Source organism: Schistocerca serialis, chromosome 6 (assembly GCF_023864345.2).
Source record: "Schistocerca serialis cubense isolate TAMUIC-IGC-003099 chromosome 6, iqSchSeri2.2, whole genome shotgun sequence".
Taxonomy (NCBI): Eukaryota; Metazoa; Arthropoda; class Insecta; order Orthoptera; family Acrididae; genus Schistocerca; species Schistocerca serialis.
In genome coordinates this window covers 131,649,030-131,671,973 of record NC_064643.1, presented here as the reverse complement: position 1 = coordinate 131,671,973, position 22,944 = coordinate 131,649,030, and the positions used below count along the sequence as shown (strand labels likewise).

General features: G+C 40.1%; 1 protein-coding gene across 1 annotated transcript in view; it reads left to right on the top strand.

Moving 5' to 3' along the window:
- LOC126484477 (DNA methyltransferase 1-associated protein 1) overlaps positions 1-18,454 on the top strand; it is a 70,081-nt gene extending 51,627 nt beyond the window's left edge. The window contains exons 6-9 of the mRNA XM_050108004.1: positions 4,323-4,514; positions 4,595-4,736; positions 12,110-12,264; positions 18,105-18,454. Coding sequence (XP_049963961.1) covers positions 4,323-4,514; positions 4,595-4,736; positions 12,110-12,264; positions 18,105-18,251 — 636 coding nt within the window. The 3' untranslated portion in view covers positions 18,252-18,454. The remainder of the gene's footprint in view (positions 1-4,322; positions 4,515-4,594; positions 4,737-12,109; positions 12,265-18,104) is intronic.
- Positions 18,455-22,944: the final 4,490 nt, after the last annotated feature.

Below are 22,944 nucleotides of genomic sequence, written 5' to 3'. Positions count from 1 at the left end.
CATTAGGAGCACCAAAATGGGTGATAAAGAAAGGATGTGCCAGAAGATTGTTAGTTCCTGCAGGAAGTGAAGGCTAGATTGATGGTGATGGCGACAGACATCTAGTAACGAGGGCTTGCAAAAAAATATGCAAAACAGTACATGCTATGATGAACAGAGGAGCATGTCAGGGGCAACACCAAGAACAAGCACCACTGAAAATAAGAATAGCATGACACCCATGCATCCAGAAAAGAAGCATGTGCTGGAAACACAATTTACTGCACAAGGTGGACGACAGGTGCTGGGTGTGGAAGCGTCGAAGAGACACAGAAGAATGCTAGAATGGACTGAACGGCGTCCTGTGACGCGGGAAACAGAGAGAGAGCATTGGCAGGCCATCGGCGGCCAATGGGAGACTAGCTCGGCGAACAGCGACCACCTGAAACACAGTAATGCCTGTGAGCCATGTAAGTATTTGAAGGGTCAGTAGCAGCCAGTGGGAGCAAGGAGCTTAGCCATCAGTGGCTGCTGGAGATGTGAAGGTACTGACAGGATGTCAGCACAGCAGCAAGGCGTACATCGAGACACTGGTGGCGTGGCCAGATGCCAATAGGCCAGTGGGACATCAGCTGGGACGCCAGTGGGCTCGGCCAAAAGCAGATGGACCATTGGGACATTGATCAGATGTCTGCAGCTGCCATGAGGTTGACTTGACAAACATGACTGCTGGATGTTCAAACAAATTTCGGGCTTGCAGCAGGTCGTCGTTCAGTACTTCGCACGATATTTCAACTGGGCACCTGCCAGTCATCTTCAGGTGCGCCTTCGAGGAGGACACAGCAGCAGCCACGTCCAGATGTAAGCCACCTGATGAAGATGCTGGGGTTGCTGGAACAAACTCTTCACCAGCTTATGTGTCTGTACAGTGCCGGTCGCACAGGACAGTGGCCACAGATGAGGCGATGTGTGTGGGATCACATTGCCTGCTTTTGACTGAAGGTGGACGAGCTGCCAGTGATGGTCTTGAGGACGATGAAACCTGTGGGATATAGGGAAGTGACAGCCGAAGGAAGCACGGCTGAACCAGTGGCAGCTGCCAGAGGGAGGACACAGTTTTCTGGATGAGAGGCTTCAGCGGTGGAGAGGAGCGTGGCTCAACATGTAACAGCTGCTGGTGACGTGACTGGGTCTCTGGAAACTCTGTCCATCAGCAGCCGAGCAAAAAAAGTCACTATCCACAGCAGCCACCAGCCACGTCTCTCAAATGTTGGGCATCGGCAACCAGGGAGCGTGGCAGCAGCTGGCAGGACGACAGGTGTTTGGTTTGCGAGGCAGGCAGATGCGCCGAGTGAGACAAGATGTGTTAATTCATTGAGACAAGATGTTTGATTATTAGTTGACAGCCATACCTGCAACTGATGTATTGTGGCAGAGCTGGAACACCTCATCACCAGCTTTTATCTCCTTACACAGTGGCAAGAACATAGGAAGTAACCAGGAGTTCCTAGTGAGATCTGGTAGAGTCTGTTGCACAATATTTAACATCTGGTATGATAATATTGTAGGTTCTTCCAGATCTGGTCTGGACCCAGTATAGCGCTATAACATTGAATTGAAATTGTGTGTTACAAAAATTCTCATCTTGTATAACATTCCCTGAAGTCTATGAGGTGTGTCAGAAGTGCTGCTCAGCATCCACTTTTGTTATAACAGCTGTGCTTTTTATCTATAACTTGGCAGTGAATAACCTCCTTCAACAATTACCTTCTTTTTTATACTCATTCTGAGAGAGATAATACAGAATATTTTCATTGTATCTCATTGGGATGTAATGTTACATACTTCGACTTTGTAATGTTACATGCTATTTTACATTTGCAGAAAAGACATTTGTCTGCATCACGTTATTTCCTTGTATATGCTGAATATTAATGTTGTTGTTGTGCCTGAGACAAGCTTGAGTTCTTTCACTATTATGATTATTATTACCCCCTGTCCTGCAGTGATTGCCAGGAGAGAAAAATGTCGGTGGTGTATGATCCATATGAGCTGCAACAGGGAGTGGTGGTAGACTGATGTTCATGTGCACCAAGATGGAAGACAGGGCAGGACAACATTTGATGGAAGTTGCATGACTCGTTCTGGAGCAAGAGGGTTTGCTGTTTCATGAAATATAAATCCAAAAGCATGGAAAGAGTATGTCCCAAAAGTATTATCCACTTTGGAGTCAGCTACAGCTAGAAAATTTACTGGATTAGCGACTCCTTCACCTTTAGAAAGTGCACACACAAACTTTCTGAAAGTTGCCAAGTTTCTCATTAACCCCAGACTTGCGACCAGTCAATGCGACAACTCCATCTGTTGCAATCAAGGAAAATTTTCACAACAACAATTATGCTTTCTAAGCAAGAAAATTTATTGTCAGCCACAGTTGTCGTGCATTGGGATCAGATCAAGGAGTTGCCCCCCCCCCCCTCCCCCCAACATTGAAATCAGCGTCAACACCTCTCATGAAAATGGCAATCTGAGTAGCATCAATTGTAGCATTGCTTTTGTCCAAAGCTGAGGAGAAAATAACCCAATCTTTATCTGTATTTGAACAGCACTTCCATGTCGCTCACAGTTTCTTCAGTACATCTGCAAATGCTTCACATTGACAGAGGAAGTACTTTGAGAAGAATGATTTCAGCTGTACATAAAATTTTTGCAGTATTCACAAAATATTCTTTCAGAAATTATCCATTGCTGGAAGAAAGAGCTGCTTTTGCTCTTTTAAGAGCTATGAGACAGTTCCGTTTCATTTCTGTATCAAATTATTTTCTTCGTGTAAATTTGTTACAAGAACATGCTTGCTTCTTTATTTCCCCCAGGCTGTGGCTAAGCCATGTCTCCGCAGTATCCTTTCTTTCAGGAGTGCTAGTTCTGCAAGTTTCGCAGGAGAACTTCAGTAAAGTTTAGAAGGTAGGAGACGAGATACTGGCAGAAGTAAAGCTGTGAGGACCGGGCGTGAGTTGTGCTTTGGTAGCTCAGATGTTAGAGCACTTGCCCGCGAAAGGCAAAGGTCCCGAGTTCGAGTCTCGGTCGGGCACACAGTTTTAATCTGCCAGGAAGTTTCATATCAGCGCACACTCCGCTGCAGAGTGAAAATCTCATTCTGGCAATATACCCATCCATCCTGACACAACCCCTGCTCCCAATCCCTTACCTCATGGCTCATACCCCTGCAAAAGACCTAGCTAGATGCAAGACCTGTCCCATACATCCTCCTACCACCACCTAATCCAGTCCAATCACTAACATCACCTATCCCATCAAAGGCAGGGCTACCTGTGAAACCAGTCACGTAATTTATAAGCTAAGCTGCAACCACTGTGTTGCATTCTATGTAGGCATGACAACCAACAGGCTGTCTGTCCACATGAACGGCCACCAATAAACTATGACCAAAAAACAAGTGGACCACCCTGTTGCTGAACATGCTGCCAAACATGATACCCCTCATCTCAGTGACTGCTTCACAGCCTGTGCCATATGGACCCTTCCCACCAACACCAGCTTTTCTGAATTGCGCAGGTGGGAACTTTCCTTGCAATACATCCTACGTTCCCATAACCATCCTGGCCTCAGCCTTCGTTAGTCACTGTCCTTACCCATCCAGCCCCCTCCCTGTTCCCATTCCAGCACTACAAAGCCATCATTTCACCGCCACACCCAGTCTTTTAATTTCTTTTTATTTCTCTCCTCACCTTCTCTCCTGCCCTCCGTCTAAACTGCACACTCCACTGTCCGCCACTAACCACCATACTATCCCTCCCTCTCCCCGACCCAGCCTCCTCCTTACCCCAACCCAGTTGCCACTTCCATCATGCACTGGTGCTGCTGCTCGCAGTGTAATTTCAGCTCTCTGAGACTGCAGACGTGTGTGCAAGTTGCGTTTGCATGAGTGTGTGTGTACGTGTGTGTGTGTGTGTGTGTGTGTGTGTGTGTGTGTGTGTGTGTGTGTCTACTGCTGACAAAGGCCTTAATAGCCGAAAGCTGTGATTGTGTGAATCTTTTTATTGTGCCTATCGCGACTTTGCATCTCCGCTATATGGTGAGTAGCATCCTGGATTTTCCATTGTTCAATTCGAAGTAGAGTTAAACCTGGCCTGTCTTTCCCTAGGTGGCAGGTCATTTATAAATAGGAGTAAATATATAAATAGTAAAATGTGGGAATTTGACATGAAAAATTTTGCTTATTAGATAGTACACTTTGTAAGATATTGTCTGTTGAGTGTTTTCATAGAAATTTAAAGATCATTAGTGTCATCACTGCACAGTCTGTTTTTGTACATGTGCAGATAGAGGAGGAACAAACTCTTTTGAATGAACTGCGGAAGATTGAAGCAAGAAAGAAGGAAAGAGAAAAGAAACAACAAGATCTTCAAAAATTAATAACAGCTGCTGACAGCCAGTCTGATGTCCGGCGAACAGAAAAGAAAATAACAAAAAAAAAGCTGACTCATCAAATAAGGCCGAGGCTAGATGCTAATGTAAGTGCACGATATAAGAGCGTACATACATATGTTGCAAAAATAGTGCTTTTGGAATTATTCTCTGATGTATGTTACAGATGGTGGAAACTGCAGGAATAAAATTCCCTGATTACAAGGGTAGTGGTGTGTCTCTGCGTTCCCAGCGTATGAAGCTACCAGCAAACATTGGCCAGAAGAAAACTAAAGCTATTGAGCAGCTGCTTCATGAACTTCACATTGGTATTGTAACATTAGATGTAGTACAAACAAGCATTTTGTTTACTGGCTGTTCCAGAAACTGTAATGTTAACCTGTTTATCATGATGTCACATAATGCATGCTAGTGAGGTGATGTCTCTTCTCATCATTGTGCAGGAATAGTAAAATTTAAATGTCTGAGAAAATTGTTTTAATACAATGTAGTATTTTCACAATACTTTTCTGCATAGAAATTAAAGTAATTCATTGCAAGGGATAGTACATTTTCCCCCTACATTTTGATTTATAATATTAATTTTATCAGAACAAATTCAATTGAGAAAACTAATAAATTATGAGACAGAATTGCTGGCCAGTACGTACCTTCAGAAGATGAAATACTTAGTTCAACCAATAAACACATGTAAAAGCAAAGTAATGATAGAGTCCTAGCTTTTGGAACTGTTAGACTGATTTCACTCCTTCCCGTGTTGTCAAAAATTTTTGAGAAAGCAACTTACAATAGAACTGAGAATAACCTTTTAACAACAGCCCTGTTCGGCTTCTGTAATGGGTTCTCTTGTGTGAATGTGATTTATGAACCCACAAAAGCAATTCTAGCAGATGTGTGGTCTTGCCAAGGCCTTTGACTGTGAAGGCCAGGGGTTCACTGTGTATCGCTTCACATTTTTAGACATTTGGGCCTACCCATACAGCTTATTCACTTGATGGATCCTGTTGAGGTGGTGGAAAGGGGGGGGGGGGGGGGGAGTTACAGTATGAGGGGAATAATTTTCACCATCTTTCTCAGTGCTGACAACACACAGATTTTGCATCAAGCTGATCAACTTCTATGTGTGATAGAAAAGTGTCACACACACAAGTAAAAAGGTTTCGTGGAAGCATTTTTTACAGTCATTCATGTTCTTATATGTTATGTATTTGTAGCAAATAATATGAAATCAAATGAAATAAAGCCAAATGTAAGAGAGCAATGACTAGTGACAGGAAAATCATTTTATTTTATCACCATATTTGGTGCTATTTTTTTCTATTTCAGTTTTTTTTCTCCAAATTCAGTGCCATTTTGTAACTAATTTACCACCACCCCTCCCCACTCTCAGTGTTATTTTTTTCCCCAATTTCCAAGTTAATTTCCTTGTTATTTTTTTCAAGTTTCAGTGCAGTTTTTTTTCCCTGCCAACTTTGGTGCATTTCTGTAAATTAAGTTTTATTTTTGCCAAATTTGCTGTTATTTTGCCAAGGTCACTGTTGGGTTTTTTGCCAATTTCTGTATTATATTTTTCCCATTTTGGTGTTTATTTTTTCCTATTTCAGGGCTTTTTTGGCCAATGTTTTGAAACATTGAATATTTTTTGCCATATTCAGTGTGACTTTTTTGCCAAATTCTAATTTCACTGTTATTTTTCTACCAAATTTGTTCTTTTTTGACAAACTCAGTGTTATATTTTTTCTTTTTGTGTTTTTTTTCTGTTTGGTGATATTTTTTGGCACATTCGGTGTAATTTTTTGACGTATTCAGTGTTTTTGTACTAATAACACTGTTATTTTTGGCCCCTTTCCAAGATGTTTTCAAAGTCACATTATAGCTTTTTAAAATTACACATGAATTTCAACCTTGAGGTGAAAGAAGGCGAAATAGAATTTCACCATTCAGTAACCATCAGTTAAGAATATTGGTAAATTGTCCTCAAATTTACTACACTTTTTATAAGGGAAAACGACAAATTTCATAATATTTCATAAAAATTGCCAATTTCGTCATATTTCTCTAAAATAGACAATTTTGTGTTATCATTTTCATGAAAATTTGATGTCCCTAGGAATGACATTTACAGTATTTACTGATAAAAGTATTTATTAAACTTTCACATCACAAGTAAAATAAACCAGTTGTGCAAGAGACACGTAAACTGAATATGAAGTGCAAAAAATTAGAGTGCAAAAAGCAAAAAAATTCAGACTCAAATCAAATTTTTATGGTAAATTAGACTTCGAAATCAGCAAGTCAGTTTTCGTATTTGGATTCTGATCAAAGAACTTTCCGTGTTTCAGTAGGAAACATGTTCCTGTTTATCTGGCTCGATTGAACTCAATGTAGCTCCCAAGTCTTCTTCATTACTAAGTCTGTTTCTCTATTTATTTTTATAGTACAACTCAGAAAACCCAGTTTCACACATGTAAGTAGTAAGAAACGGCACCAATAATCAGACTGCTTATTTCAAAAGAGGGTATTCTGTTTTTATTCACTGCCAAAAAAAGGGGAGTTTTCATTTGAAAGCATCTGCTAGTGAACTGTTGTTAGCCATTTCAATTAAAGATTCTTTTATTATTACTTCTTCGCTACTTTTTCTGTTGATGGATTTCTTACCCAGTCACATTTTGTGTAATTTACAGGAAAGTAGTTCTCAAAACTTTTTTGAATGATCTCTAAATGTGTGATAATGTCCCAAACTAAATCTTTCATGGGAGCTAGTTCATTGTCTTCCAAAACTGATGTAAAAGTAGAGAATGTGAAAAAGGTATTGTTCAGTACTTGTAATCTAAAAGGAATCACCTCTCTTTTAAAAGACAGTATTTTGTTATTGCTAAAAAAGCTGTTGTGCCTTGTCCGTGTAGGCCCATATCCAAAATGCGAAGCCTGTCAAAGATACCACCTAAATAGGCCAATCTTGATAACCACTGATCATCAGTGAAAAAATTTTTTCATGTTATTGTTTTTGTCACTAAGAAACATAGAAAACATCAGCCATCAGTTCAAATATTTGGTTGTAATCTTGCCACGAGAAGCCATTTTACTTCAGAATGAAGAAGAAAACTTTTAAATTTACGTACCATATATTCATACAATAGTGTGAATAGCCGTGAGTTTAGAGCCCTTACCTTGATTCAGTTTACAAACTTAAGAGCATCTGTCAAAACAGTATGAAGTTTTAGGCTTTTTTTAGAAGCCAATTCTTTTCGATATGTTATAAAGTGTGTGCTTCGACAGTTGGATGTAACATTCTTCACTTTTGCTGCCAGCCCTGTTAAGTGACCATATATTGCCTTGGCCCTATCTGTACAAATACCAACACATTTTTGCCCAGCAGTACCTACTTTTAACAAATAAAGTCCAACCTTACTGAAAATATTTTCTGCTGTAGCATTTGACTTGAGCAGTTCGTGAACTTAAAATCTTTTCTCTTATTATTATCTTCATGTTAGCAAAAGCATGCAAAAACAAGTAACTGTGCCATATTTGTGACATTTGTACTCTTGTCTAGTTGAAGAATGAAGTAAGTACACTCTTGGAGTCGTAATAATAATGTCTTCGATATTGGAACACATCTTCAATTCTCATTTTTACCACATTGTCAGCCAATGAAACTTTTCGTATTTCTTTGGCCACTTCTCCCAAAATTGCTTGGACAATGTCTTTTGCCCCTGGCAGTAATGGGGCCCCTCACAAATTCAATATTTATTGTGAATAATATTGTTGCACAATATTTATGCCCGAGCGCATCAGTTAGAACTCTGCCTTTGTAGTGAACATGTCAATACTCAATGATATGGAACTTGCATGTATTGCGACTGCAGTTGCTACATGCTGCAAAAATAGAAGCAAGAGGAAACAGCAGTGGACAAAAAGTGGTTTGGAAGGCATTCTACACACAGCCATCTAATGTACTAATAGAACTTACAGCAGAGATGGATCACTGCGGGAATTTTTTAAGAATGAAAAAGGAACCTCTCACTGAATTGGTGAACTTTCCTACACCGCATGTACACATGTACATGTCGGATTTCACTTACCACTATGCTGGAAGCTTCCTACAAACATGAAAAGAGTAAGATACATTGCTTTGGAGGATAGGTAGGCATTGCTGTTATGTTTTTGTGCAGTAAATAATTTAAGTTTCTGAAACGAACAAATGAGCAGTTGCAGTGTTATTGCCCTGCTCTTAAACACTTTTGGCGAATATTTCTACAGCTAATTATTGAATACGTATCTTGAATGTGTAATCAAACAATTCCTGTGAATGCATCTTGACAATTAATTCCTTTCATCTGTCTTTCCTCTGTCATATACATATAGCATTGCTATTTCAGTTGTTAACATGTCCGCAGATCACAAAGTCTCGACAGGAACAACTAGGTATTGCCCAATACTACCCTGTAATATATTGTGCTAGTATCAGTATTTTTAAAACTCTGAAGTCTCCTTCAGTATAGTGCACAAACTGCCAATACCTGTTTCAGAATGTCAGTATTATTTGCAATAAATATTGAGCAAAATTCAAATGGTTCAAATCCCTATGAGCACTATGCGACTTAACTTCTGAGGTCATCAGTCGCCTAGAACTTAGAAGTAATTAAACCTAACTAACCTAAGGACAGCACACACATCCATGCCCGAGGCAGGATTCGAACCTGCGACCGTAGCGGTCGCTCGGCTCCAGACTGTAGTGTCTTGAATCGCACGGCCACCCGGCCTGCCAAGAACAAGTGTTTATAACAATCACAGCAGAGAGATTCAATAACAAAGGGAAACTCTTCTCAATAAAAAATAATACAACTTCTCAGACACACAGTGAATACACATACTGGGGCGGGAAGACTATGCTACTGATTGATAAGTCCTAATGACGGAGGGTTGAGTGTGACCTTAGAAGTTAAGTCCCATAGTGCTCAGACCATTTGAACCATTTGAACTTGTTCTTGTTTACCTGTGCCTTATTATTTCTTAGCAAGCATCGCCCTGTGGGAGATATAGCAGCATTGGTTTAGGTTTTTTAAACTAGTTCCTTGGAGAAAGAAGCAGCTTCCTGGCTTAAAAATCACTTCATGGTTAACTTAAAACACTGTCATGTATAAGTTTCATAATCAAGTTAAACTTCTGATCACAATTATAATAGTAAAAAATTAGCTCGTAATACACACAGTCAAATCCCAGACACATGCTTTCTTCATACCACACTGCCACTTACTGTAATGCCCAACAGTGTGACAATAACAATGGTAAATTGTTCACTGTGTAATGACTACTGCAGTGTCATACATTTGTACACTGCATAAGTTAGCAGCAGTTAAAGAAGCAGCACAAAAACTTCCAAATAACTATCAACAAGACCGTCAAAACAAGATGAATTATTCCCAGCAAAGGCAGCGACGACTAATGAAGGGGAGGATGGGGAGGCAACAGTTCGAAACAAACATTTTGCGAGAAATTCATTTTGTTTAACATTACACATATACTAATTTTATCAGTCAATTTTCTCACTATCATTTTAAGTTTAAAAATAAGGTAATGTAAATTAATAATTTTACTTATTTCAATATGTGTTTTGTTTACTTGTATGCATACTACCTGCAATATCCTTGCATACCACCAGTGGCGCAAGTACCACTGTCTGGGAACTCATAGTGTAGATGATAGAATTCTAATAGGGAAATGCAAATAGTATAGCATTAAAGGTCTTTCCCTTGTATGAATGGAGTCATAAACTATCAATAGAAAAGCAAGGGTCACGTCAGATATAATAGGAATACGATTGAATTCAAGTTGGTGAAACATTAAATATGGTGTGTTGCAAGGTTCAGTGCTTGGCCTGCTCCTGTTCTTGATCTACGTAAATAATTTATAAAAGACAATGGAGGACTCATCAAAAACTGGAATGTTCACTGATGACACAAGTATATTGATCAAAGATCCATACAAATTCATATCAGACACAGCCAGGAGGATAATGGAACAATCTTACAACTGGTTCACAGCCAACATTTTAATCCTTAATATTGCAAAACTCTTATTATGCTATTCCAAACAAATAAATGTGACTTACAGGTACTAGAAGTAGAGAACAAGGGGCTTACACTGAGTCCCAGTATGTGAAGTTCTTGGGCATCAAGATGAGTGTTAAACTAAGGTGGTGCCAGCATGTGGTCAAGTTAACCAAAAAGTTCAGTTCTAGCAGCTTTGCACTCAAAAGTCTTCTCTCACAGTGTTGTTAGTATATTTTGCACGTTTTACTCAATTCTGTCCTATGCAGCAATCTTCAGGGGCATTGCAGTGAAGGTGGATAAAGAATATTTATTCTGCAGAAGCATAAAGTAAGAATATTGTGTGAAGTTGATAACTAAACACCTTGCAGCAGACTTACATTTACATGCCAGTACACATACTCCAAAACAGTGTTTGTGGTTAATATGAAAAAGATTACTGTCACTATACTAGAAGTAGAAATAATTTCCATATAGACTGCATCCCCCTCTAGGGTTAAAAATGGAGTTTTATGTTCCAGTGCAGAAGTCTGTAACACATTGCCAGTGGGCATATGGTAGAAAATTGAAAATCCCCAAGTACTTAAAACACAAAGTAAAATAATACCTCATTAGCCATTACTTCTACAATCTGTCTGAATTCTTGGATTCGGGAATTTAAATTCTGCCTAACCCTAATATTTCTATCAGACAGATTCTAATATTGCCAGTATGGACAAAGCTGATAGTGGTCTGTGCAAAGTTAAAATGCTTTGTGTGAAGTATTAGGTCAGCGTTCGTCAAACTTGCTGCTTATGTACTGATCTTATTATTCATCCAGAACCTACATAAATTAGTAATTTATGAGCCCTCAATGGACCAGCCATAGTAAGGGTGTGGTAAGTTAGTTGTCAGCCCCCAAGAACTGATTGTTTAAAAGTTGACACTATTCAAAACACTTTGTGTTGAATGTTTTTTGTTTTGCAAGGGTGCCGCATGCCAGTCAAGATTTTTGTAATTTTTTTACATTTATGATGCATGAAGTTCAAAACTCAAAAATACCTCCTCCAAAGCCATTCAATGCAATTGTCAAAAATTCTCGAGAAAATAGACTTTTTAAGTTTTCCAGTCACATTTAATATACTAAAATAAGATGAATGTACAAATGTGAGCAGTGTGACTCTGTGGTAGAGTGTTTGCTCACTGTGTGGGGGGCTTGTGTTCAATTCCAGGTGGAATCAAATTTTTTATTTTTTTCCATTCGGTTGAAACACTAATGTCATTTAAATATAAAATTCATTAATGATATGCTAATTAAACTTCAGACTATTTGGGCATAGCTTCTGCAATCTTATACAGTGCTCCAAAGCACAACTTTTTCATTTACTAAGTGTGCACACTATTACAAATGGAGACATCTTTCTGCATTTGTGTTGTTTATGTGTAGCCTTATATTTGGTAAGACAGTACTATGTATTAAGTATCGCATATGATGTATCCTGCCTTTCCCAGCACACACATTTTCCCATTTTTTTTATTCTACCTCCACAAAAGACACACATTTCTAAATGTTTGAAATTCTCTGCTTACTTTTCAGTTTGCACTTGTATATTCTATTCTTGTCACATGTATTACTATGTTATATGTTGCAGAATTAAACCCCATGCCAACAGAAGACATTTGCCAACATTTTAATGAATTGCGTAGTGATATGGTTCTTCTGTATGAATTAAAAATGGCACTAGCAACATGTGAATTTGAACTGCAAACACTTCGTCATCAGTATGAAGCCCTCAATCCAGGAAAGGTTAGTACTCCACAAATGATTCATCATCATTATTGTTATTATTATTATTATTTCAGAGTTTGTGTTAGTCAAAACCATTAAATTATGTCTTTTTTGAAAATGACAATGGCCAGAAGAAAATAAGAGAAATACTTTCTTCAAAAGAAGTGACAACAAGATGGCAAAGCCTTTTCCTTTATTTCAGCAAAAGGTTCTTCACATAATACTGTATAGTGCAGTTTGTTTCAATAGCTATAAATTTTCAACAGAAATAGCTTTGATTTTATTTATATCAAGAGGAGAATTTACTTGAGAAGACTCAAGAGTCCTACTTTTGGGGTAGACATCATAGAATTCACTAGCTGAAAACTCCCCACTCATCAATAGCCTCCTAAATAAATAAAAAACTTAGATTCAAAATGAAAGATTTAAAGCCAGGAACCAAGGGAACCTTCATATAGCATCATAGACAAAAGGACTGAAGAAAATGGGGTTAGTCACAATTGTAGTACCAGTTTCACTTTCACAGTCATTTATTTTACAAAACAAAATACCTATACAGGCCTTCAACATAATCTCCATTGGCGCTTGTGACAGCTTCCCAATATTTTGGCTACTTCGGTATTCTGGGTAGTGCACCTTCATTGTTGAGCTGTCTGGTTACTTGGGAATCTTCAACAGTTGTACCAGAATGTTTTCCATAGACTTGTTGCTTCAATTTGGGAATCAAATCAAAGTCTGGTGGTCTCTATCAGAACTGTATGGTGGATGGGGAAATATTTCCGATCCATATATTTTGAGCATTTCTCTCACTGGTAGGGCAATATACAGTCTCGCATTATCATGTAAAATGAGAACACCAGCTGCAAACATGTAAGGCCTTCTTTGACAACTTTTTAGGCATGAAACATTTTCCAGTATGCGCATGTTACATCCCCTGTGGTGTTTCTTTTGTAGCTACGACTCCATTCATATCATACCAAAAGATCGTTATCAGTTTCACCTTTGGAATTTTTTTGGGCATGGAGAGTCAGAACATTGCCATTGCGATGACTGAGACTTCAGTTCTGGCGCAAAATTTTGTATCCACGTTTTATCGAGTGCAACAATCCTTTTCAGAAACTGTTCTCCTTCCATTCAATAAGGCTGCAACTTTTTCTTTCTTCAACTTTTCAAGTATGAGTCTGTAAACTGAAGTGACAGACATTCTGGCATTGTATGCAATTGCCTCATGTTTCTCATCAACCCTCTCTCAAAGTGTCATTAACAATAGCATGAGAGGTGTAGTCTGTTGCATTGATGGTCATCTGCTTTTGGGTTGTCCTCAGTGTTTACATCTTCTTGGAAATGAGCAGACCACTAAGGCCATGTCCTACATGAGCGACAGAAGCGAGCAACAGGTTCAGGCTACAAAACACAACCGCAGGTGTAGTTACGGAAGTGTCCTACGTGAGCGACACTTGTGTCGCTGCCTGTCTCCTGCTGCAACTGGCGACGTTTGAATTCAAACACGTTTGAAGCTTGTTGCTGCAGCACGCGCGACATAGAGCGACAGCCATGTGTCATCTCTGCACAGCAGTGGAGCGGACACGACAGCTATGAATTACTTAACATCCGATTTTAAGAAAACTATTTGGTGTAAAAATTCGATTCTTCAGCAACCTATAGCTTGATATCTTTAAACGATAAATGTCTGAATTTATTTTTGTTATTCGTCATCGTTACTGTGCTGCACGAAATTGAGTACACGACTGCACAAAATTTTTAAGAATTTGCAGAGGTAAAATCACATTGTGTAGACTTTCTGTATAGTATTTAAGGCCATACATTATTGCATATGAAATGTAACCAATGTATGTAAATTGTATTTAAAGTTGAGACCGGAATGATCTCTCTCTTCATTCTTGAGATATTGGTTGTTATATCCGCGGATGGGTCGCTCGTGCCACGTCTGAACCTTTCCTTCAGGAATCAAGTGGTCGTAAAAATCATCGTATCTCATAAAAGGTTCAAGATATCGAAACGACGAATTTTGGAAATGACAGCACGCAGATATGACTATTTTATCACATGATTAACATTCGATACGTTTTTGTAAATGTGTGAGCAGAGCAAAAACAAGACTCCCTATAACTTACACCATGAGATTTTGTCCAAATTTTCATAGCCAAACAAAGGGAGAGAAATAGGTAAACGGGGTATCAACGTGACCATCATGAGGTCTAGTTTGGCATGAAAATATTTTAACTGCTTGAAAGTAATCTGAGTAATCAAAGAACACTTAATTAATAAGCTGAGGAAAAATTGAAATATTACACAAAAAGCTGCTGCTTGTGTCTGTATATGTGTGTGTGTGTGTGTGTGTGTGTGTGTGTGTGTGTGTGTGTGCATGTGCGCGCGAGTGTATACCTGTCCTTTTTTCCCCCTAAGGTAAGTCTTTCCGCTCCCGGGATTGGAATGACTCCTTACCCTCTCCCTTAAAACCCACATCCTTTCGTCTTTCCCTCTCCTTCCCTCTTTCCTGACAAAGCAACCGTTGGTTGCGAAAGCTTGAAATTTTGTGTGTGTGTTTGTTCTTTTTATTGCGTGTATCTACCAGCGCTTTCCTGTTTGGTAAGTCATGGAATCTTTGTTTTTAATATATATATATATTAAATGCAGTCTCCCATCCTTTATCAAAGACACCAATCACTTTCTTGAACGCCTGGAATCCTTACCCAATCTGTTACCCCGGAAACCATCCTTGTAACCATTGATGCCACTTCCCTATACACAAATATCTCGCACATCCAGCGCCTCACTGTGATGGAGCACTTCCTTTCATGCCGATCACCTGCCACCCTGCCTAAAACCTCTTTCCTCATTACCTTAGCCAGCTTCATCCTAACTCACAACTTCTTCACTTTTGAAGGTCAGACATACCAACAATTAAAGGGAACAGCCATGGGTACCACGATGGCCCCCTCATACGCCAACCTATTTATGGGTCGCTTAGAGGAAGCCTTCTTGGTTACCCAGGCCTGCCAACCCAAAGTTTGGTACAGATTTATTGACAACATCTTCATGATCTGGACTCACAGTGAAGAAGAGCTCCAGAATTTCCTCTCCAACCTCAACTGGTCGTACTCCAAATCCCATGCCACTTTCCTTGACATTGACCTCCATCTGCCCAATGGCCAGCTTCACACATCCGTCCATATCAAACCCACCAACAAGCAACAGCACCTCCATTATGACAGCTGCCACCCATTCCATATCAAATGGTCCCTTCCCTACAGCTTAGGTCTTCGTGGCAAACAAATCTGCTCCAATCCCAAATCCCTAAACCATTACACCAACAACCTGAAAACAGCTTTCGCATCCCGCAACTACCCTCCCGACCAGGTACAGAAGCAGGTAACCAGAGCCACTTCCAGATCTCCTCAAACCCAGAACCTCCCACAGAAGAACCCCAAAAGTGCCCCACTTGTGACAGGATACTTTCCGGGACTGGATTAGACTCTGAATGTGGCTCTCCAGCAGGGATACGACTTCCTCAAATCCTGCCCTGAAATGAGATCCATCCTTCATTAAATCATCCCCACTCCACCAAGAGTTTCTTTCCGCCGTCCACCTAACCTTCGTAACCTTTTGGTTCATCCCTATGAAATACCCAAACCACCTTCCCTACCCTCTGGCTCCTACCCTTGTAACCGCCCCTGGTATAAAACCTGTCCCATGCACCCTTCCACCACCACCTACTCCAGTCCTGTAGCCCGGAAAGTGTACACGATCAAAGGCAGAGCCACGTGTGAAAGCACCCACGTGATTTACCAACTGACCTGCCTACACTGTGAAGCCTTCTATGTGGGAACGACCAGCAACAAACTGCCCATTTGCATGAACGGACACAGGCAGACAGTGTTTGGTGGTAATGAGGATCACTCTGTGGCTAAACATGCCTTGGTGCACGGCAGCACATCTTGGCACAGTGTTACACCGTCCAGGTTATGTGGATACTTCCCACTGACACCAACCTATCAGAACTCCGGAGATGGGAACTTGCCCTTCAATATATCCTCTCTTTCTGTTACCCACCTGGCCTCAACCTCCGCTAATTTCAAGTTGCCGTCGCTCGTACATCACTTGTCACTCAACAACATCTTTGCCTCTGTACTTCCGCCTCAACTGACATTTCTGCCCAAACTCTTTGCCTTTACACATGTCTGCTTGTGTCTTTATATATCTGTGTGTGTGTGCGCGCGCACATACCTGTCCGTTTTTCCCCCCTAAGGTAACTCGTTGCGCTCCCGGGATTGGAATGACTCCTTACCCTCTCCCTTAAAACCAACATCCTTTCGTCTTTCCCTCTCCTTCCCTCTTTCCTGATGAAGCAACCGTGGGTTGTGAAAGCTTGATATTTGTGTGTGTGTTTGTTTATTTTTTATTGTGTCTATCTACCGGCGCTTTCCCGTTTGGTAAGTCACAGCATTTTTTTAATATATATATTGATGAGAGTATAATGCTCCTCTTCTCAAGTGCATTCGAAGAATTTGTCTGGTGATCTTCGTATTTGATATTTATGAAATTCTCCATGGAGATTCCTCCCTTTGTAAGTTTCATGCACAGCATTCCTTTTCGCTTTATTTTCTTAATTAATCCTAATTCTGTAGCCTTACTCTCCAGCTACAGTATTCTACAGGTTAGGGATGCTGTTTTATTGAAATAGCTGGTTGGCTCTGAGCAGCCATCTTGTAGCGCGACATGGTTGCTCGCACGCAGGACACCCAATTTTTCGCCCAATGCTGCTGTTTGTCACTGGAGTGTCGCGTATCCAGAAGTCGCTTGCTTCTGTCGCTCACGTAGGACACAGCCTAAGATAACCTATGATCCACTCCACTATTCCCACACACCTTTCTCAAAGCATTGTAAATTTCCAGTGGGTTCTTTCCATGCGGGGATTCGATTTTGATGTAATGCAGGTCACTATGGGTAATCCAAGATGAGTCTGTTTCAGCTTCCATTTTAAGACTGAATCACTCATGACACAGCCATGCGAACCAGCAAACACATACACAACCATCACGTCTGGAGTCTCGCTCACAACTGACATGAATTTCAACTTGATCACACCATCAGAACGCCTGTGCATGCACTGTGTACAGGACTTTTGAAATGACCCGTGTACCCATTGCAAGTTAATCAGGAAAGCCTCCCAGAAACACAGGTCAATACACAACAAGACAGAATGACTGAGAAAATAATAAAATGCCAGAAACAGATGGAATTTTAAAGTGACAGAAAAGGATGTCGATATCTCACTGATTTACAGTATGCGAGGCAAAAATTAGTGCCATTTGAGGTATGGAAGGAAGAGGCAAATGGCGATGCAGCAGCTGCAGCCAAGGAAAGAAAGGCAGTTGGACAGTCCGCAGAATATGGAGAAAAGATAAAATAAATTTTAAAACATTTGAACTATGGTAAAAGATGTGAGAAAGGGAAAAAGAGAATGTACTTGAGGGAAACAAAAAGCCTAAGTTGAGGTCTGGTGGATGGTTGTTGCTTTACGTTCTTTCTCCCCCCCTAATCTTCTTAACTGTTAACTCTGCCATTTCTAACACTGTAGAATTGTCACTTGAAGAAAGTCTATGTGATATTATGACAAAAAGGCAGTGTCCGGTGGAGGCTGCAAGCACAAATTCTAATTGCGAATTATTTTCTTGTGAATTTTTCTTGCCATTTGGATTATCGGATGAAATATTATATGAAGTTCTTGTCCCATAAAAGAAAAAAAAATTAGAACTGCTACACTTATTCATTAAGCTGTTTCCATCTGGTACCCATATAGTTGTTTCTAAGTGAAAGTGATGTATATGTTTCAGACTCTCCCTGTACCAAGTGCAATATCTTTAGACTTTGAAGAATCTCGTACACAGAGTGCTGAAGGTGATGCTCCAGCTGTGAAACAGAAGGCAATTTCAGAAGTTATTGATGTAGTAGGTTCACCTGGTACACCAAGTGCACCTTGATTCCATAGCATGTACTTTATATCTTGTATATTTTCTGTAGATTACATTTTTTCTCAAAATGTTTAATTTTGTACTTTTATGATTTATATTTAATTCAAACAGTAATAGAGTATAAAAGTATTCATTGATCTGCATTTACATAAAAAGTAGAAAATGTCCGATTATGTAACTTAAACTTCTTTTGTATAAAAACTGGAAAATTAGTAACATGACTTTCTCTTCAGTATTATAAATAAACTGCTCGAAAGTTCTGCAACATCCTTCATGACTTTTTGTTGCAGACCCCTTTCTCAATACTTTTTAGACCACAGCAAATTTATAGGTATAGCCACTTACGTACTGGACATAAAAGAATGCCTGAATTCTCATTGGAGTGTAGTAGAGTGAACCACTGTTCAGTCTGCCACATGTCTCTAAGGGTAATTTCATGCTTTGACAGTGTGCTGTCACTTTACAACAGGGGAAGTTGCCCTCAAATTGGCACACACCAGGAATGTAAATTTGTCACACGTTAAGAGTCTGGAGAAAAATAACCAAACTTAAGAAACTTTGAGCTGTTCTGCCCTCTCTTCACCTGATGCGAAAATCAATGCACTGTTATTGTAAGAACTAGTCTGTAGAATGTAGCTACCAAGTTAAGCCTAATGCCCCTGCTTTTCAATAGTTTACAGACCATACACACTGAACATCCAGCAAATTGACCTATCAATATAAACCAGTCCAGGTAATAGTAGCATCACCTGGCGAGGAATAACTGCTAGTCAGACGCATGTACAGTGCATTTTGTATCAGTTGGAGTGCTATCCATGTGTAGAATGGGGAATGGGCACGATCTGAGTTTTCAAGGGCAGATTGTGATGGCTCAGCACAAGCAGTTTGGAAACTGCACAGTCTGTCAGGTGTTCAATGAATGCTGTGGTGAGTCTTCAACAAGTGACAAAACCAAGGTCAAACCCCCACATCAGACATCGTGAGGTTGGGTTGCCCCCTCATTACTGCGTCGGATGTCATAGGCTGGGCAGACAGATAAAACAGGACAGGCAGTGAACTATGGTGGAAATAAAATCAGATTTATGCTGGGCAGAGTACAAGTGTGTCTACATTCACAGTGCACTAAACACTCCCAGTGATGGGCCTCTGCAGTCGGCGACCGATGCATGTACCAGTGTTAACACCACAATATCGGTTACTACAGTGGAAATGGGCACATGACCGTCGGCACTTGATGTTGGCACAGTGGCAGAGCATTGCATGGTCTGATTGTGCCAATGGGAGGGTGTGAATCCGTCTTCCAGGGGAACAGCTCCTTGACACCAGTACTGTGGGATGGAGACAAGCTGGCAGTGGCTCCATTATGCTCTGGAGAATATTCATGTGGGCATCTGTGTGTCCAGTGGAGTTTGTGCAAGCCACCATGACAGCCAAAGAGTACCATACGCTGATTGCAGACCATGTACAGCCTTAATGACAATCATGTTTCCCGACTGCATTGGCATATTTCAACAATATTATACGCCATACCGCGAGGCCAGGAGTGCGACGGAGTAGTTACAGGAACACAGTGCTGATCTCCAACGGACGAGCTGCCGTCTGCCCCCCCCCCCCCTTCCAACTCTCCAGATCTGAACTGAACATGGTGTCTGAGCTCATCACACCCCTTCCAGGAACTGACAGAAATTAGATGACTTGTGCATGCAGATGTGGCGCCAACTCCATCCAGCAACCTACCAAGACTTCATTGCTTCCTTGCCATGACGCATCACCAAAATGCTGTTTATTAGGTACACGTAGGTGGTCATAATGTTTTGGCTGATCATTGTATATCTATTCTAAGTAAATATGGAAATAAGTATTTACAAGAAATAACGGGACCAAACATATTTTGATTGTATTCAGTTTCTAACCTTTTATTCTCCATCAAACAGAATTGCATTTTCTCTCCCATAATTTTTACTTTGTTCTAAACTTTGAATTCAAAATCAAATATTCTGTGGTCAGTAAGAAATATAAGATCATAGTTTATTCAGCTCTTAATGAAAGCAACATTTTTATATGTATTACACTTATTATTTACTTAGCTTGATATCTTCTCTTACATTTTTAAACTTTACACCATGCACATCCAGAGTTGCATTCCAAACGTACAATAATTCCAGCCCCAAAGCAAGGAGGTGTGCAATTGCTTCTTGGGCTTGCGTAATAAGGTGGACTGGAATTGGAGACTTGCGTTTTCAGTGAAGGAATAGTGAGCAACACGATATATTGAAACAGAAGGAATATGTGGGGGAAAAAAACTAGATTTGGATGGGAAACAGGACATGATGTATCCTCCACCACACACACCATGTTGGGGCTCAGTGAGTATAGATGTAGAAGAAAACAATTTATCTTTTAATAGGTACTAAAAATATTGCCACAAATTCTGTAATCTAAAACAGCTTAAGATATTCCAGTCTCTTCATTTACATATTACGAAATTTTGTGAACATATTGGAACACTGCACTACAGCAATCATGTTGTTGTTGTTGTTGTTGTTGTTGTTGTGGTCTTCAGTCCTGAGTCAGGTTTGATGCAGCTCTCCATGCCAACATCCTTCTGAATCTGCTTAGTGGATTCATCTCTTTGTCTCCCTCTACGATTTTTACCCTCCACGCTGCCCTCCAATGCTAAATTTGTGATCCCTTGATGCCTCTGAACATGTCCTACCAACTGATGCCTTCTTCTAGTCAAGTTGTGCCACAAATTTCTCTTCTCCCCAGTTCTATTCAATACCTCCTGATTAGTTACGTGCTCTACCCATCTAATCTTCAGCATTCTTCTGTAGCACCACATTTCGAAAGCTTCTATTCTCTTCTTGTTCAAACTATTTATCGTCCATGTTTCACTTCCATACATGGCTACACTCCATACAAATACTTTCAGAAACGACTTCCTGACACTTAAATCTGTATTCGGTGTTAACAAATTTCTCTTCTTCAGAAACGCTTTCCTTGCCATTGCCAGTCTACATTTTATATCCCCTCTACTCCGACCATCATCAGTTATTTTGCTCCCCAAATAGCAAAACTCCTTTACCGCTTTAAGTGTCTCGTTTCCTAATCTAATTTCCTCAGCATCACCCGACTTAACTTGACTACATTCCATTATCCTCGTTTTGCTTTTGTTGATGTTCTTCTTATATCCATTCCGTTCAACTGCTCTTCCAAGTCCTTTGCTGTCTCTGACAGAATTACAATGTCATCGGCAAACCTCAAAGTTTTTATTTCTTCTCCATGGATTTTAATACCTACTCTGAATTTTTCTTTTGTTTCCTTTACTACTTGCTCAATGTACAGATTGAATAACATCGGGGAGAGGCTGCAACCCTGTCTCACTCCCTTCCCAACCACTGCTTCCCTTTCATATCCCTCGATTCTTATAACTGCCATCTGGTTTCTGTACAAATTGTAAATAGCCTTTCGCTCCCTGTATTTTACCCCTGCCACCTTCAGAATTTGAAAGAGAGTATACCAGTCAACATCGTCAAAAGCTTTCTCTAAGTCTACAAATGCTAGAAACGTAGGTTAGCCTTTTCTTAATCTAGCTTCTAAGATAAGCCGGAGGGTCAGTATTGCCTCATGTGTTCCAACATTTCTACGGAATCCAAACTGATCTTCCCCGAGGTCGGCTTCTACCAGTTTTTCCATTCGTCTGTAAAGAATTCGCGTTAGTATTTTGCAACTGTGACTTATTAAACTGATAGTTCGGTAATTTTCAAATCTGTCAACACCTGCTTTCTTTGGGATTGGCATTATTATATTCTTCTTGAAGTCTGAGGGTATTTCGCCTGTCTCATACATATTGCTCACCAGATGGTAGAGTTTTGTCAGGACGCTCTCCCAAGGCTGTCAGTAGTTCTAATGGAATGCTGTCTACTCCTGGGGCCTTGTTTCAACTCAGGTCTTTCAGTGCTCTGTCAAACTCTTCACACAGTATCAAATCTCCCATTTCATCTTCATCCACATTCTCTTCCATTTCCATAATATTGCCCTCAAGTACATCGCCCTTGTATAGACTCTCTATATACTACTCCTACATTTCTGCTTTCCCTTCTTTGCTTAGAACTGGGTTTCCATTTGAGCTCTTGATATTCATGCAAGTGGTTCTCTTTTCTCCAAAGGTCTCTTTAATTTTCCTGTAGGCAGTATCTATCTTACCCCTAGTGAGATAAGCCTCTATATCCTTACATTTGTCCTCTAGCCATCCCTGCTTAACCATTTTGCACTTCCTGTCGATCTCATTTTTGAGACTTTGTATTCCTTTTTGCCTGCTTCATTTACTGCATTTTTATATTTTCTCCTTTGATCAATTAAATTCAATATTTCTTCTGTTACTCAAGGATTTCTACTAGCCCTCGTCTTTTTACCTACTTGATCCTCTGCTACCTTCACTATTTCGTCTCTCAAAGCTACCTATTCTTGTCAATTGTTCCCTTATGCTCTCCCTGAAACTCTGTACAACCTCTGGTTTAGTCAGTTTATCCAGGTCCCATCTCCTTAAATTCCCATCTTTTTGCAGTTTCTTCAGTTTTAATCTACAGTTCATAACCAATAGATTGTGGTCAGAATCCACATCTGCCCCTGGAAATGTCTTACAATTTAAAACCTGGTTCCTAAATCTCTGTCTTACCATTATATAATCTATCTGAAACCT